Consider the following 17956-nt stretch of genomic DNA (forward strand, 5'->3'; position numbering starts at 1 on the left):
AATGGATGCACTAGACCTCCGTAATCCAAATTTAAAGATGTTAGATTCAACTCAACCAATGCCATTACAGGTACAGTAATCATAGTCTCATTTGTCTATATCTCTCTCTTATTTTGGACCTTTTTGTAGTCCAATATACATCTTAGCATTCTATTTTGATGAAACAGACACCACAATAGGAGGATATTTCTCTTGTGGATGGAGTACTCTAATAAGTGCAAAATATATGATGGACACATACTTTTTAGAGATACATGCTGAATTTGTAAGCACCTTTATTGCATACTATTTAAGAAGTTCTAAATTCAATGCATTGGTATAAAAAAGATTGAAATTTTACTTTGTTTTTTAGTGCAGATGAAAGAGGATATTCTGAATATGTAAATGGCTTCATAGCAAAGACAATTTTAAAGCTGTTGGAGGTCTCTTTCCCTTCTCAAGCACCAAACCGAACATCCCATACAAGAGAGGGCTCAAAAGGCCTTTAAGATCTCCGCATTAAACAAGAGGTTGAGGAGGCCAACAAAAATGTCCGTGTCACTAGCAATCTAGAAGATATTCTAGAAGGTGTTGGTGTTGATGAGCTACTATAACAATTCTCAAAGGATGTGGAAGGAGAAGCCACAGTTGATCCTTTCCAGGCAGAGCTACCAAAAAAGGCCCATGCATGAGGAGGCAGGGACATCAAAGCAGTAGAAGCCCAAGCCTATGCATGAGTAGGTAGAGACATCAAAGTAACATGAGCCCGAGTCGATGCACAAGGAGACAGTACCATTGCAATAGGCCGATCTCAAGCCCATTAAGGAGTCTCGTGAAACGGGGTGTCACCTCCGTGCATGAACTTCAAGAAAACCCCCTATTTAAGATCCACCTAGGATGATAAAGCATCCCTATTTAAGCTTATAAGATACCACCAAAATTCTATTATGTCCCCCCCTTTCCTTAAATCTGTGGTCTTTCTCAAGCATTTAGATTACACAATAAGCAAATTTAGATTGCTTTCCCTATTACTATTTAAAACCATACACAAAACCAAACTTGTTCAGACTAGTTACCCAAGGTAGCCTATACTATGTCCCCCCCTCTTAAATATGGCATGGCCCACCTAACTTAAATTCAATATTGGGAAAAAAGAAAAAGGGCCCCCATCCCTAATGTGTACGCTTATGCCTCATTTCAAAAAACCCCCCTATTGTATACTCACATGATATGATAAGTTTCCCCAGGAAACCAACTTACTATCCTGTTGTTCTAAATGAATGAAAATTGTTTGTGGATATTGTTCTCAATCTCCATAATAATGTCATTGCATAACTGAGAGAGAGTGCAACATTGTCCCAGTGAGATGGATGTTAGAAGGATGTCATTCTCAATAACATAATAATGTCATTGTTTGTGGATATTGTTCTCAATCTCCATAATAATGTCATTGCATAACTGAGAGAGAGTGCAACATTGTCCTAGTGAGATGGATGTTAGAAGGATGTCATTCTCAATAACATGTATTTCAATTATTGGACGTGAAGACCTCTAGTCTTGGTCCATTGCCACAAGTTTTGTGCCTATCATCCTACTGCGTTTATAGTAAAAAGAGAAAATAAAGTTTTGCTAGGAAATCATGTACTTAATGTTGATGGAGTTATGAGCAACCTCACAATACACATTGTTGGCCACCATTCTATCCCAACCATTATCCAAAAATTTTGGAATTGGAATTTCATCTAAAAGTCAACATTGACCTACAAACTTTAACTGGATAATCTTGAAAAAGTTATACAAAAACTATAAGTGGCATGAAAACGTTGATTTTAACTATCCTAGTAGAAATATTTGGTTTCAAGAAATGTTGTACTTTTGAGAATAGTTTGGCTATGTATGATTCTGTGATGCTGCCATCAAGGACTAGCCCATCAACTGTATTCCATGCCGGGAGATCTTGCTTTTTTAATAAACCGTATGAGTGACCATTGTCCATCAATTGATAAAAGTGATCATAAAAAAATATACCCGATTTAGCCAGTGTTGTTGATCTTCTACCTTTGTATTGTAGCTCCCCAATAGCACCATGTAAAGCATCAAAGAATCCCAATATGCACTCCATTGGTTGCCACTCTTTGTATGATGAGGGATATATATCTGAACGAACAAAAGTTATTTCATTTTAACTATTTCATTATACAAATACACTTACAATTGGGTCTATGTTATGGAAGATAAGTAGGATAATCTCGCAATACAAGTTCTTAATGCATGTAGACATGTTGTATCCGAACCTCTCTGATGCATTTTGTGCCTTCTTTTTTGACTCTGAAATCTCACACTCTACCCTTCCAAGAAGCCAAAAAAGTGTTAGTTGATTGTTGCTTTCTCCGCTTGTTGGGTTGCATTAGCACCCATGCTTCTTTCACTGCTGCTATCCTTTTCTAGCTACCGTCCATGGTCACACTATTGGAAACTTATGCAAATGAGATTAGTGAGGTAGGTCTTCATGGCAAAGAGATACTTTGTACATCCACATCTTCGCCAAGTAGAGCGACAGACCGTTTCCTAGTGGCATGACCATATTTTTTGGTTGCCATCTGAAATCCTCACTCTAATACCTCTGCAAAGTCAAAGAAACACACAGCAAAATAGTCAGACATTATACTTTATCATTCTGAAGTATTTTGCATAAATTAATCAACGTTTTTTTTTTTTTAACTGAGTGAAATTGAGAACAAGCGAATGAAAGGTGAAAGGAGCTTATTGTCTTGAAAGTTTAAGAGCATCACAACAACAGTAATGCAAGGAGGAATGCTTGTTGAAGAGGGAATAGAATGGCTTGTTGCAAAAGTAGGGGAATCCTTGTTGAAGGGAGAATGGCGCCTGAGAATAAGAGAAAGTGGATGGTTGTTTTGGGTCACCACGTGGGAAGGTTTCAAAATGGAGCTCTGTTTTGATTTTGGGTCCACATCTCTTAATAGGGATAGGCAAACCGTAAAAGAATTAAAAACAAATATTCTCATTAACGCCACATGCTTGTAGTAACATAAAGTACCTTTTTTCATATTTTTACCCTTTTTTATGCAATTTCTATGTTACGTTGGCCCTCTCCTCATTAGTTGAGAGATATTTTTTCCAAACCCTAAAAGGCGCCAAAATGAGCTCCCTTTTTTCCTAATGATAGTATTATAGTTTCATGTGTAAAGTTAATACGGTTTGGGCTTCTACAAAACTTTTCCTTTCAAGCTAAAACTATTGTTTAACAGCCCAATGCACTAAAAAACACTATATTGGAGAATTTGGGAATCTCCCAAGTCCCACTTTCAAGTAAGGGGTTAAGATTTGACCATGTGGCCAAAACTTGAACCCTTATTTGAAAGTGGGACTTGGGAGAATTCCCTAATATGGTGTTTAGGATAGATTACACTTTCAAGTAATGGGTTAAGATTTGACCATGTGGCCAAATCTTAACCATCTTGGGAATTCCCAAACTATTTGAAAAATCTCAAATTCCCTAATATAGAGTTAAAAAGAAAATTTGACTTTGAAGCCTTTACACATAGCGTAATAGTAGTCCGTGCTCTAAAGATTAGCCATTTTGTGGTGTAATTTCCCCACCTCAATTTAGAATCTAGGTTGGGATTCAACTTTGCCTTTAATTTTAAGAGACATAAAATGTGTTTTTTTTGAAAATACCAATATTTATATGATTATTGGAAAATTTCCTAATACAATCCTAGTTAAGATTTAGGATTGCCATTAAATTAAGGGCTTTAAAATATGTTTTGTGCAAGGCTTAATGTGCTTGGTTTTGTCTGGCTGGTTATATCCATTGCAATGGTGGCCGTGGCTAGTTTTGAGGATCATGGAGGTTGACATAGGCTAGATTCACCTACAATATTGTTTCAACCATATTAGTGGTGGTTGTCACATGCAACTTCCTTGTGTGCACTGCCATGTCATATGCATCACCAACCACCACACTGATCGCATTAGATAGCTATATCCTCCATACTTGCAATGGACGTTGATGTGGAGTTCACAATGGTTGAATTGGCCCACTACAAGTGTATTCCAGCAAGCGCAGGTATTGGCATGGTCTTATGTCCTCCACCAAGAATCATGTTAATGACTTCAAAGTTCTATAAGCAGTGCCACATGTCTCGCATGAAGAACCAACATGGGGGTTGCAATAGATTTAACATAGCATTCAAGTCCACCTGCACGCCACTGTCGCATAAGAGATCTAATGACACTAGTAATGCTAGTGTAGTAAAGGGGTGTGTAGCGAGATGGTAATTGGTAAAAATTTGGTTGTGGTGAGAATCATGGTGTGGCCCTTCAATTTGTAAGAAAATCCTACAATTGTATGGGCTATTTTCCATCATCATGACCGATAGCTACTTTTTAGTCCCCCCAACTATTGCATGTTGTGGCGCACCCCAAAAGTAATTCTAACATTAGCTACATAAGATTGTGTATTGACGCTTAATTCTTTTTTACATAGTTCCTTCTTCCCCTTGAACATATATTTTGTGTTTTGATTCCAAAGGCGAATCATGATCTATGAATTAAGAGGGGGGAAATCAAAGTTTGTCCATTACAATTTAAGATGGAACATTGAGAATGGTATAAATTGCACCATCTAGAGATAGGGCATAGGGGCAAACCTAATCCTAACCCTAAAACATGTATATATTTTTGTTGAGAGTTGTGGTGCCATGAGCACATAATTAGAGGCTAAGGTATGGTATAAGAAAGAATTAAAGTAGCCACCCTAGAATGTGGACTACAAGATGTGGAGATGTGGATTGAGGATATCCATAAGGAGAGATGTGGATGAGAGGATCACACATGTGTTGACTATTCAAAGGGCACTCTCTATATAAGAGGCCTATCATGTATTATTGAACACACATTGCAAGAGATATAGATTTGCTATCTCCCTCTCATGTCTTATTTAGTGTGCTTTGAGCCTCCTTAGTTCTTCTACTGATCTTGTGTGCACTAGGTTTAGCACGATCTTAGATTCTTTCTCATGGTATCAGAGCATAGGTTTAGCTCTCCTAGTTTAGCTCATTAGTAGTTCACTAGGATTGCTTCCATTCTTAGATTAGTTTCAAAATGTAAGATTAGTTTTAGATCTCGAGAGTTCTTGTGAGATAGAATTCATTGAGAGAAAGAGCGAGAGAAATCCATCTTCTCGAGGGAATTCCATTCATTGCACTTCTTCTTGAGAGATCTTGGAGAAAGAGATTAATGAGAGTGTGAGGAATGTTCTAGAGAGACTATATCTCTCTATCCTAGTTTATGCTCGGCCTCAACAACCAGCCTCAACGATGATGCCTCAATGAGGACATACTTAGTAAAGGAGACCCCTACTCAGTAAGTTACACAGCAGTAGCAGCAACTGCATCTCCAGTAGACAAGGAGCGATAGGATGCAATGCCTTATCAATCAGCTTCTTCCACGGAGTGTAGAACTACCTCCACACACAGCTACACCACATCCAAGCCTCACGGGCTGCTCCATCGACAACAGCAATAGCCTCGCCTTCTAGTTCAATGATGGGCAGCCCCTCCATCTCTAAATGACAGCAGCAACTGGAGCTCTTCTACGACTCCACGGATCTCTCCATCCATAGCGACTCAGCATCCTAGCTCCAAGTGCATCCAGTAGCCCCGAACCTTCAAGGCGGCTTCTACAAGCCTCCAAGGGCAAGAAGCAATGACTCGACCCCAGCGCATCTCCTCCAAGCCCGTCTTCTCTCCATTGCCAGCCCGCTACGAGTCATGCAACCTGGCTACGCTCTCCATCGACCCAGTAAAGCTTTTGCAATTGATTGAGCTTACTAAGCTCTGAAGGAAACCCCTCAGTCAATCTATTTTCAGATAGGTCGAGGCTATGGAGAGATGTGCAGTACATGACTACGAGACGTGCAATTCCAAAGAGCGTGGTGTATGTTTGCAACCTTGAAACGATCTGACTTCTCAAATCGATTCTCCTTCTCCAGCTCGTCGTCCAGCGGCTCCTTCAACTAGTCCGTCTGCCTAGTCTCTTGACTATAGCTATGCACAGCGGCTCATCAACTGCATGCAATGACCCCAAAACCATAGCCAACCAGGAGACGACCAGTTGGCCATCAGAAGCAGCAACAAGCGGCCAAGATGCGCCTACCAGCAGCAAGCGACCAAGATAAAAAGGCACCAATGCTCGCTCTCAACAATCTCCAACCTGCAACGAAATGGCACGCCTCTACGAACTATAAGCAACGACCATCCACAGACGGTACACTTTCAGCGACACAGGCTCCTCCTTGCTCCAACGCACACGGCAGCTCCAATTGCAGCGACAAATTCGCCTGCAAGATTCTCCAGTGCTTCACCGCGTAGTCATCGTAAGTGCTTCGTCTACGGTGCAGCAGAGATTTCTCTCTTTTCCTAAGGTATAGACCTTAGGACACGGGGCAGATAGAATCATACCAAAGCTTAGGGGCAAGTAACCTTGGCTTACAGTTATGGTTAGACTAACTTTACCATGGTTAAGTCTTTGTAAGTTTGGTTTAGTTAGTTACCATGTGGCATAGTGCCACCTAAGCACATAGCCCCTGCTAAGCACAATGTATCTGCAGCATGTGAATGCCCCCTGTGCCACATTATCAAGGCCCCCTCTTCTTCACACAAACTTCAACAAGGCGTAACTTGCAATCCAAGAAGAATTTGGCCACGCTCCAAAAAGAAAAAGTGATTGTCTTTTCGAGCTCTACGCGCCTGTTAGATAAGAATCATTGTTAGCAATTAGACACTGCCAATTGAAAGAAATCAATTGGTAAGACCTTTGCAACAAATGATAAAGCAAAGCATGAATGCACACATTGCTGTCATCAGCATGCCAAAAGCACAAGTGCATGAGATGACCATAGCACGAAGCATGGCATCCACACATAAAGCATCAAGGCACATGGAAGAACAAAGCATCATGGATGAAGCTACACAATGAAGAAGATTGCAGATTGCAGAACCAGCAGGTCAACTACGTGGAGTCATCATCAAGCACAAAATGATAAGAACAAAATGTATTGAGAAACAACAACGTTGCCACCTTTAGCCCATATGTTTTATAAAACAAGCCTGACCACCAAAAATTGACATGTTAAAACCACACTTGACCACCTTAAGTAGCAATGCAAGCACTAAGGGGAGGTGATGGAATGTAACTCACATCTGACCACCTTGCAGTAGCCAAAGGATCATGGCACCAAGGGGAGGTGTTGAGAGTTGTGGTGCCATGAGCACATAATTAGAGGCTAAGGTATGGTATAAGAAAGAATTAAAGTAGCCACCCTAGAATGTGGACTACAAGATGTGGAGATGTGGATTGAGGATATCCATAAGGAGAGATGTGGATGAGAGGATCACACATGTGTTGACTATTCAAAGGGCACTCTCTATATAAGAGGCCTATCATGTATTATTGAACACATATTGCAAGAGATATAGATTTGCTATCTCCCTCTCATGTCTTATTTAGTGTGCTTTGAGCCTCCTTAGTTCTTCTATTGATCTTGTGTGCACTAGGTTTAGCACGATCTTACATTCTTTCTCAATTTTAGTTTCTTGGGAATACAACATAGTGTAAATTTGTCATCTCTTGTCTATTTCACTCTCTCTCCCTCGAATTCTCCAATACTAATATCAATTCAAAGTACCTAAAATTATCTTAAGACATATATGTTCACGTTGAACAGGTTGAGTGATGGAGAATAGTGTCTACTCTTGACCGCTTAGTTGGAAGCCTTGAGGAGGCTATTGGCACGTTCTCTCTTTTTTTGTGATCAAGACTATACATTTATGTGAAGGAACACCAAGACCATAAGCATTCACATGTGAAAATACAAAAATGTAAAAGGTACACAAGATTGAACAAAAAGGATTCTATAGAGAAAAACATAAGAAACTTAAGTGACCTAAGGGCATCTTTCCACCTAAGGAAAATGCAAGAGCTTCAAATGTGTAGACACTATGACTGTCGAACATATTAAAAGCTTTGGTGAGAAGTTTAATGTGTCGCCTAAGGATAAGATACCACAAAATGATGATGGTAACTTAATGAAAGCATAATCAAATCTCCAAATATGAGGAGGTAAATTGGTAGATGTTTTTTTAAAATGAACATATAAAATATGTATTGCAATAAATTTATAAAAGCTCTTAATTTTCCCTTTTTCATCCTTTTCTCTTTAAAGAATATACTTTTGTCCTGTTTTTATTAATAAGCATTGGAATAAAAAGAAACATAACGCTTTAATTCTTTGAGAAAATACTTCCAAAGATGTCAAAAGCATCAACGGTCTAATCAAGATTTAAAAGAAATGTATAAGAAACAAATGGATGCTAGGATTGAGGCTAGGATTCATCTTTGAATAACCAATTAAATACCACTCAGGATGCAGCAAACTATTGTCATCTCCTCTAGTATTTTCTTTATGATCAAGAACTACACTTATTTTACATTCTCTTAACATGTACTTTACCCATTTGTGAAGTGGAAGTGGTTGAAATGTAGAAGTACAAATTTAACGGAACAAAGGGTAGCGGGAATGCTTCTTTAATTAAGTTTTTTGTTATGTATTGTTATAGTGAGACCAAATAACTCTACAATACGAGTACTAGTTATTAAGGATAAGTACCAAATAATAACGCTTCAAGCTAGTGGGCATCCCATTTTTTTCAAAGCTGCAACTATCAAGTATGGGTACACTTTGAAAGCATAAACCATCATGATCATAATAGAGATAACCATTGTATAGAGAAACCATCCTTAACGTTAAAAAAATCACAATTTCGTTGTTAAGCCGACTTTATGCTATAATATTAATGTTAGGGGTAACTTTAATGTAATTGAACTAGCTATTTCACGCTTACTAACTTAACATATCACTTAGGCGAAAGTATATACAGCGAAAGTATATACAATGCATGAACAAAAAGCTTTCCCGCGCTCTCTCTCTCTCTCTCGCGCGCGCTCGCTAATCTTTGAAACACACTCTAACATCTGTCCCCAAACATGGCAATCACCTTGCCCTGGATTGGCTTCCACTGTTAACGTGTGCATTCTGTCCACCCAGCCGTGGTCACTGCGATCGTCAGGTATGATAACTATCAGCAACTGCCATTACGAAGAACTAACCTGTAACAGCAATGCAGGGTAAGAGAAGTCTGAAGATATGCTACTCCTTAGGTCTAGTGACGAGCACCGCAAGAGCGATTAGGACCCACGTTCAAGAAAACCGAACCAACCTGCAAAAGAGTGTGTGAAGACAACAGCAGTGCCGCCCACGATTATTCACAGGCCGGGTAACTACAGGAGATACGCAACCAGGACACGCAGCTGCACTTAGGCAACCAGTACACTAGGCTGCACTTGACCGTTTGCGTTACGGGCAGGTAACTTAGCTGTATGCACGCGGTGATAAGCACGAGCTGCTGAGACACGAAAGAGGGAGCTGGCGTAATTGACAAATGCGAAAAGGCGGGTGAGGGAGGGCGCGATCATTGGGGAGATCAAGGTGGGAAGGGACGAGGCCGAGGGGGGGGGGGGGAGGGGTGAATGGGGGGAGGTAGATGGGGGAAGGGGAAGGGGGGGGGAGGGATAAGGGGAGGGGGAGGGGGAAAGGTGGGATGGGGGGGAATGAAATGGTGGAGGGGAGGAGGAGGAGGAGGAGGAGGAGGAGTGTAGTAAAAGAGAGGGGGAGGAGGAGGAGGGCGAGGGGGGGGGAGGGGGGCGGAGGTGCTTGTATTGGAGGAGGAGGAGGAGAGGCTAAGGTTACTGTTAATACTATCGTCGGAGGAGGAGGAACGAGAAGCACCAGAGGCAGCGGCAATGGCTCTAAAAAGCACCCGCAGCCCAAGTTTGTTAAGCGTCCATGTAGAATTTATGAAACTCCCCATGGCGTTAATTCCTTGCCTCGCCTCCTCCGTAGCCACCCTCTCCATCACACTCCCTCCTGCTGTCTCCACCGCCTTCACCACCTTCGCCACCGTCTCTACCCTCGCCACCGCCACCTCCTTCTCATGATCCTCGCCTCCTTCCTCCTCTAGTCCCACCACCATCTTTGCCCCCTCCACATGCTTCGCCGCGCTTATCGCCCCCTTCGCCAACGTCTTCGCCAATAGCTTCGTCACCGCGCTTACCCTCATCGCTTGCTGCATCCTCTTCTTCACCCTCCCACTCGCCTCCACCGCCCTAGTGCTGCTCATGCTCGCCGCTCCTCCTCTCTGCTGCTGCTGCACCTCCTTCGCCACCTTCGCCCTCCGGTTTTCTATCTTCGTTGCCACCCTTGTCCAATAATCTCCTGCCTGCCGCTGCGCCTCCTCATGCTCGCCTCCTCGTCCTGCAATTGAACATCATCGTTTCAAACACCCGAATCATTAACTGTCCAACATTTCGGACGCAAATTTTGCCAACTTGAGTTTGGTCACAGAGCCTTACTGGCTCACATTTCAGTGTTTTAATTTTTGAAAATTCCTGCTAAGCTTGGCTGCAGACTGCTTGATATTGACAAATCTTGCTGCCACTTGCAGGAAATTCTTTCGGATCCGGTCGACATGTTTCGGTAACCCTTATATCTGGGTGCAGGGTTTGATTAGCACAATAGGCATACCCAAACTTAAAACACGAAGTCTATCACCTACTGGAAATCACACATGATAGCGCTCTACTTTTAAGAGCCTAACTTGTGGGATTCACAACCACATACGCATAAACAATTCCAGATTCAGCAGGTTAGGACGTACTCTCCGAGCGATCTTCGAATGTAGCGTACTGTTCCAGTAATACCAATAGCCTTTCTAGGTCAGTTAAATCGGTCAAAACAACCCTGTACGTGAGGTCGGGCAAAGCATAAGTAAAGCGACAGTCGTCTATTCTCGTCACCAGAGAATCCTTGCCCACTGGCCACTGCACATCACCTACGATTGCCACAACAGCAGCGAGAGGAGATCTAGATTGCTTCACTAAGGTGAACGCGAAATCCCCATTCTGCAAGAGAGCGCTTTCCTCTCCGTCAATCAAATACAGTTGGGCGCCTTGGGATCGGAACAACTCGGTAATTCCACCCGCTGCAGGGGATGATACAACGCTGCGGGATTCGACCTCCATAAGAAACGCTAATAGCCTAATGCTACAGAGGCGCGAAGTTTCGAGCCTAAATACTTTCAGGGGAAAGTGAAGTCCTTCAAGATCCACAGGGAACTTGAAATCCTGATCAAGAAAGTGACGAAAGAAAGGAAGTGTTAGAGAGCCATTGCGATTGCGAAGCTCAGATAGAAGGAAGTGTTCAAACAAGGCGTATAAAGCCTCTCAGCAGTGATATGATTATGATATGGGCAATTGAAGGGGGCACGTGGCACGTTCTAAGAACCTCTAATCGGAGGCCAGTAATAATAAGCCATCTGGCTGCTTTGATATTTTTCCTGGCAATGCTTTCGACACGTGCCAAAGAAGTGTCACGTGGCATTAGAGTCCAGATATTTATGCTCCCTTTCCCCTTGTAGTATATCACCTTGCCCTTCTAGGACAAGCTTCTCCTCCTCCTGAAGACACGTTGGACTCTCCAACCCTTCCATTGAAGGATTTGCATTTTTTAAGGAGTACGTAAACCTTCCCCTCATTCTTCGCAAAGTTCCATGAATATCTATCTACATTCATATAGGAGCTAAGGAAGCCTTTTATTTTGGGCAATGTTAAGCTCGATCATAGGAAGCCCTGGAATCGAGGAGCCCTTCACCTGCGAAGGTGTTCAATTTTTTGCATCATCTAACAACAGCCTGGAGTGGAAGAGGCATGCAGAAGAGCATCCCTGATTTCAAATGCATAGTGGGTGCCTCATTTTCAATCCAACCCTTTCATTGAAGGATTTGCATTTTTTAAGGAGTACGAAAACCTTCCCCTCAAGCTCAAGAAAGTGCCTAACGGCTAAATTGGTAATAATACTTTTTTGCCAATTTAAGATTTTATAAGCAAAAGAAATGGGATAGATGGAAACATGGAAGAGAGATATATCAACTACCTCCTGAATGGACAACCAAGTTTGTGAGTTATGTGAAACAATAAGGGTGGCTGAGTGGCAATCACCATAAAGTAACATTAAAAGTAGTTGCCAACAAGGAATACCCACAAACACTACATCACCAGGAACTACAAGGAAATCGTGTGCTTTCAGTTTAAAAAACATGACATGCATTGAATTCATGTAAAGTTGTTGACTTGTACATGTAAAGATTTTGACATTTATCTACCACAATATCTATGTTCTTCAATATAATATTTTAATATTTATAGAAGCTTGGCCAAAGACGACTTTAACCGATCCTTTCAAACAAATGTCAATTAATGTTAGCACCGTCAAGGCACCGTCCAAAACGACTTTAAGGATTAACATCATACGTCAAAGCCATATTGATCAATGTTGTATGGTTACCTTCTGGGGGTGGGGGTGGGGGTGGGGAGAGAGAGAGAGAGAGAGAGAGAGAGAGAGAAAGCGTGGTCAACCGCACTCCAAATTTGATATATCCTTTTGCCTCATGCTGTTTGCATATCATCATCATCATCATCATCATCATCATCGTTATCTCAAGATCCTCTCTTCTCTCTCTCTCTCTCTCTCTCTCTCTCTCTCTCTCTCTCTCTCTCTCTCTCTCTCTCTCTCTCTCTCTCTCTGTCTCTCTCTTGCCTCCTTTGTAACATTTTGCTACCTTGGGCTCTTCTCACAAGATTCTTTCTTTCTGACAAGCTCTTTGGAATCCTCTTACCTAGCTCCCCAAGTTCTTTTTGCCACGTTGTGACTTCTTCTTGAAGTGCATGTGTCCTTCAATTGGCCTTAGTAGTAAGTTTATGCCCTTTCTATGTAGGCATGCCATATGCACCTCTAAATTATCACTTAGGCTAGAGGATTACCACTAAACCCAAACTAGGGGCCCAAACCCTCTAATCCAACCAAGGCAAACACTATTAAGCCTTCAACCCTCTCCTTCCCAATTTTCCTTTGGCATTGGGAACTCTCTCTATCCCTTTGGTTTCTAGATATGGAACTCCCCCAAAAAGCACATCCCCTTTTCTTCTTTCTCAATTTTCCTTCCCCCCCTCTCAATCTCCTTAATATCCTCCCCCCATCCCTCACTTTCCCCCCTCTTAAATATATTTCCCCTTTCCATTTTCCTTTCATCTTCCTCTTTGAATTTCCCCCTCTCCCTCCCACTTCCCCTTTGAACTTTCTTCATCCTTTTTCCCTTGACCCCCTTTGTTTCCTTCTTTAATTCTGTTCATTGACTCCCCTTCCCTCCCTTATGTTTGCTCTTAATTAAATTTCATCTCCCCCTCTTCTATCCCATTTCCACCTCTCATTTAAATATCCCTCCCCTTCCCCCTCCCCCTCCCCTTTTTTTTGTCTAAATTTTCCCTCTTTGTCTCTTGTTTCCCCTTTCATGAGCCCCTCTACCTCTCTCATCTCAATTAAATTACTCTCCAAGTCTTTCTCCTTTTAATTCACCTTTGCATTAAATTGTTTCCCCCTCTCCCTCTCCCTCTCCTCTTTCCCCCTCTCCCTTTACCTAATAGAATATGTAGATATAGAGCCACCTACACATAATGAACAATCAAAACTCTCCCATGCAGCAAACTTACTTTGCATCTTGGACATGCACTACTCAAACTTATCTTTCAAACTAATAGCAACTCCAATAGGGCATCCGAGAGGTAGCAAGCTAAGGGTGTCCACTTCCGGACCACTTTCGGGTGAGTGTTACACCCGCTCGAGTGAAAATACAAAGGTTTAGCTTTGGTGTGGAATACCTCGATCGAGGTATTGTCTCCAATGAAACCCACACATGAGGACAACCGAGCCAAGCCAATACCTCGATCGAGGTCCTAGACGCAGGTCCATACCTCGATCGAGGTAGATGGACCGATGTGTATGGGGCATGTCGAATACCTCGAGGTATGATGGAGCGATGTATATGTGGCATGTAAAATACCTCGATCGAGGTATCGTGGCATGTCTATACCTCGATCGAGGTATGATGGATCGATATGTACGTGGCATGTGAAATACCTCGATCGAGGTAGTGAAACCCTAAATTTTCGTATATAAAGAGAGGGACCCTCCCTCATTCTTCATACCTCGATCGAGCTCCTCCTCATCGAAATCGACGGATTTGCGGGAGCTCGACGGAATTGCGGCAACGATGGAGAACGACCGACGGACAACGACGGAGATGGACGGAGCGGGAGATTCCAGATAAGGTTTTTTTAATGTAGCTTTTTTTTCAAAAATTTATTTAAATTTTAGTTTATAGGAATATCTAATTTTATTATAAAATATTTTTAAATTTCAAATGCATTTTCAAGTTTTTTTAATTATTTTTTGAATTACGTAATTTTTTATTTAAAATGTGAAAATGTATATATTTTATTTTTTAAAATCATCTATTTAAAAAAAAAGAGATTAGAGTTAGTTTTTAAATTAGTGCTATTTTTATTTAAATTAAAAAACATTTAAATTTTATTTTTAAAAATCATCATTTTAAAAAAAAGAAAATAAGAGTTTAAGGTAGGTTTTATGTTATTTAAGTTAGTGAAGTTTTTATTTAAATGTCAAAAAGTATAAATTTTATTTTTTAAAATCATCTATTAAAAAAAAGAGAGATTAAAGTAGTTTTTATGTTAATTTTGAAATTAGTGAAGTTTTGAATTAAATATAACGTTTAAATTTTATTTTTAGAAATCATCTATTAAAAAAAAGAAAATAAGAGTTTAAAGTAGCTTTTATATTATTTTAGTTTATAGGAATATCTAATTTAATTATAAAATATTTCACAATTTCAAATGCAATTTAAAGTTTTTTTAAATTATTTTTTTTAATTACGTAATTTTTTATTTAAAATGTGAAAATGTATATATTTTGTTTTTTAAAATCATCTATTTAAAAAAAAAGAGATTAAAGTAATTGTTATGTTATTTTTTAAATTAGTGCTATTTTTATTTAAATAAAAAACGTTTAAATTTTAGTTTTAAAAGTCATCTTTTTAAAAAAAAGAAAATAAGAGTTTAAGGTAGCTTTTATGTTATTTAAGTTAGTGAAGTTTTTATTTAAATGTCAAAAAGTATATATTTTATTTTTTAAAATCATCTATTAAAAAAAAAAGAGATTAAAGTAGTTTGCATGTTATTTTTCAAATTAGTAAAGTTTTGAATTAAATATAACGTTTAAATTTTGTTTTTAGAAATCATCTATTAAAAAAAAGAAAATAAGAGTTTAAAGTAGCTTTTATATTATTTTAGTTTATATCTAATTTAATTATAAAATATTTCAAAATTTCAAATGCATTTTAAAGTTTTTTTTAATTACGTAATTTTTTATTTAAAATGTGAAAATGTATATATTTTATTTTTTAAAATCATCTATTTAAAAAAAGAGAGATTAAAGTAGTTTTTATGTTATTTTTCAAATTAGTGCTATTTTTATTTAAATAAAAAAATGTTTAAATTTTAGTTTTAAAAATCATCTTTTAAAAAAAAAGAAAATAAGAGTTTAAGGTAGCTTTTATGTTATTTAAGTTAGTGAAGTTTTTATTTAAATGTCAAAAAGTATATATTTTGTTTTTTTAAATCATCTATTAAAAAAAAAAGAGATTAAAGTAGTTTGCATGTTATTTTTTAAATTAGTGAAGTTTTGAATTAAATATAACATTTAAATTTTGTTTTTAGAAATCATCTATTAAAAAAAAGAAATTATTGCGATGTGTGTTTATCTATCTTTATGTGGAATATTATAGATTATATAGTTGCTTAAGAGTTGTTTCATAATTTAGGTAGAGTAAGTAGGCTGAGTTAACAAGCTAGAGCAAGATGATCTAGTTAAGGCCTAGTCAAAAAGTTATTTAGGGCTAGCTATTCCCAACTAGCTAGGAGCCAATCATGCCAACCAATCATTCAACAGATGCTCCAAGTCAAGCAGTATAACCAAGGTTATCTCAATGACCATAACCTATCTCTATCCTATAAATATTGTCATTTCCTATATATTCTATACATTTCAAGATGTTATTCTACCTTAGTTTGGCATATGTTTAGAGGTGCAATTTGACTTCCACTTGCAATTATTGAGAGGTGCATTTGTCCACCTTCATGTGGAATATTCTAGGATGCAGGTCTTGCCTTGGATTATATCTTTCAAGTTAGCATCTATTCCTTGTAGTCCATTTTAGTGCATTGTACATAACATTTTCTTTCTATCACTCAGTATCTTTACATCTCTCTTCCAAAAATACACCTCTACTACATACTTTGACATGCTAGTAGAGCCCATGATAGTCTAGAGCCTCGAAAAATGGAGGGAGCATCTAGAACAAAAGCTATTTGCTATTAATTACAGCAAGGGTGGGTAGTATAGACAAGGAGAACCGACTTTCTAAAGTAAACAACTTGTAAATAATTGTAAATACGAATTGAATTTGCAACATGGCACTGTTGTAGGCATAGCCACACATTTGGCCCCCATCTACCGGTAGGTGCATAGGATGATCCCAACGACATCCTACCTCATCAAGGAGTACATAAATAGTTTTCATTACGCAAATAGATTATAAGTCATATTGAATAGAATATTATTTTCATTACCCAAATAGAATATTAATTTCCATGTGTTTTTTTTGTGCATGCGCTAGCTAACGCACAGGTTCTGGCACCACTGTTCGTATGTAGATAGCGATTTTGAGAGCTGAGATGAGGGCACTACAAGATGCTAGGGCACCCCCTCACTTGGTTGCGAGTCTAGATTCAGTCATTGATGCTCTGGGTCGATTGGACACAGTTGAGGACGTTGTGAATACCTTTCAGGCATAGGCTGAGGCAGAGATCACTGGTCATGGCTTGGATTGGAGAGCCATTTAAGAGTTGTTTGTTGAGCGTGAGTCACCTCACAGGCAGGCCTTAGAGGATATGTTTTGGGATGGTCACACTGAGGGGATGCGACCACGATCAGGGCTGCCCTTTCATATTTTACGTTGTAGGCACCCCGTCATAGCAGCACACATTTATCCGAGATATCTCGCTACGAATGGTGGTTGATTGCCTCACAACCGTCAGATAGCCAGGTCATTTGCAATGCAGCTATACGCCGAGTTTGTGCTTGGTCATCGGGTAGACTACCTTAGTACTCGTCCAGGATCAGGAGCAGGACATGGTAGGATGGGGCATCAGGAGCATCAGACTGCAGGTGTTCGGCGTCAATGCAAGGCACTAGAGCTACACACTATCCCTACACCGGCATTATGAGCTGTTGGAGGACGGATTAGGGGGGATGTTCATTTAGTGGCATCATCCTTGCACGACATGGTCTCTGCCCTATTGAGATCACTTTCGATTCCACCTCCCACATCTATGGAGCCTCCCACATCTACACCACCTCCCACATCTACACCGCCTTAGCATGAGTTGGAGACTCGAGACGCACGGATTGCAGAGTTGGAGGCATTGTTGGCCGAGTCTAGGGACGAGGTTAGTTATTCTGATTATTTTAGTTTATTTTTTTGTTGCATGTTTTGAACTGAAGTTTTTTGCTTAATTCTCACCATGTACGCGACATGTTTGCATTGCAGGCACATCTATTGCGACAGGATATGGAGTCGCGTGTACGACTATTGGAGGTAGATTTGGAGGAGTAGAGGATTCCGACACGCATAGCGTACCATCGAGCGGAGCACTATATTTTGCAGTTGAGACATATTAGTCGTGATCCATCTCACCATAGAATCGACCCCAGCGTGGCCCTGTACCCCGCTCCTCCTATAGATGTGCCAACTAGGACACCCATAGACGCACCAGTCATAGCCAGGCTTCCTACCGCCACTTGCGTCCTTTGCCATGAGGAGTTTGACATCGTAGGGTGGTTTGGACTAGGGTGCAGCCACGTCGC

General features: G+C 40.0%; 1 protein-coding gene and 1 pseudogene across 1 annotated transcript; one reads left to right on the top strand and one right to left on the bottom strand.

The window, feature by feature from the left end:
- Positions 1 to 9545: 9545 nt before the first annotated feature.
- LOC147890602 (uncharacterized) lies at positions 9546 to 11274 on the bottom strand. Its single transcript, XM_087390325.1, has 2 exons — positions 10779 to 11274; positions 9546 to 10375 (listed from the first exon to the last, which is right to left on the bottom strand). The coding sequence occupies exons 1-2, from the start codon at positions 11140 to 11142 to the stop codon at positions 9546 to 9548; spliced, it is 1194 nt and encodes a 397-aa protein (XP_087246451.1). The 5' UTR covers positions 11143 to 11274.
- A 5733-nt stretch (positions 11275 to 17007) lies between these two features.
- LOC147890603 (uncharacterized) lies at positions 17008 to 17724 on the top strand (annotated as a pseudogene).
- Positions 17725 to 17956: the final 232 nt, after the last annotated feature.

This window comes from Dipteris shenzhenensis, chromosome 19, assembly GCF_047967505.1.
Source record: "Dipteris shenzhenensis isolate YYH24624 ecotype China chromosome 19, Dip_SZ_1.0, whole genome shotgun sequence".
Lineage (NCBI taxonomy): Eukaryota > Viridiplantae > Streptophyta > Polypodiopsida > Gleicheniales > Dipteridaceae > Dipteris > Dipteris shenzhenensis.

What these genes read in the sequence shown, in the direction of transcription:
- LOC147890602 (XM_087390325.1), bottom strand. Translation starts at nt 11,142, where the DNA reads ATGGAGGTCGAATCCCGCAGCGTTGTATCATCCCCTGCAGCGGGTGGA. An exon ending in ATTCGAAGATCGCTCGGAGA is followed by an intron (nt 10,376 to 10,778) that starts GTACGTCCTAAC and finishes GTTCAATTGCAG; the next exon opens with GACGAGGAGGCGAGCATGAG.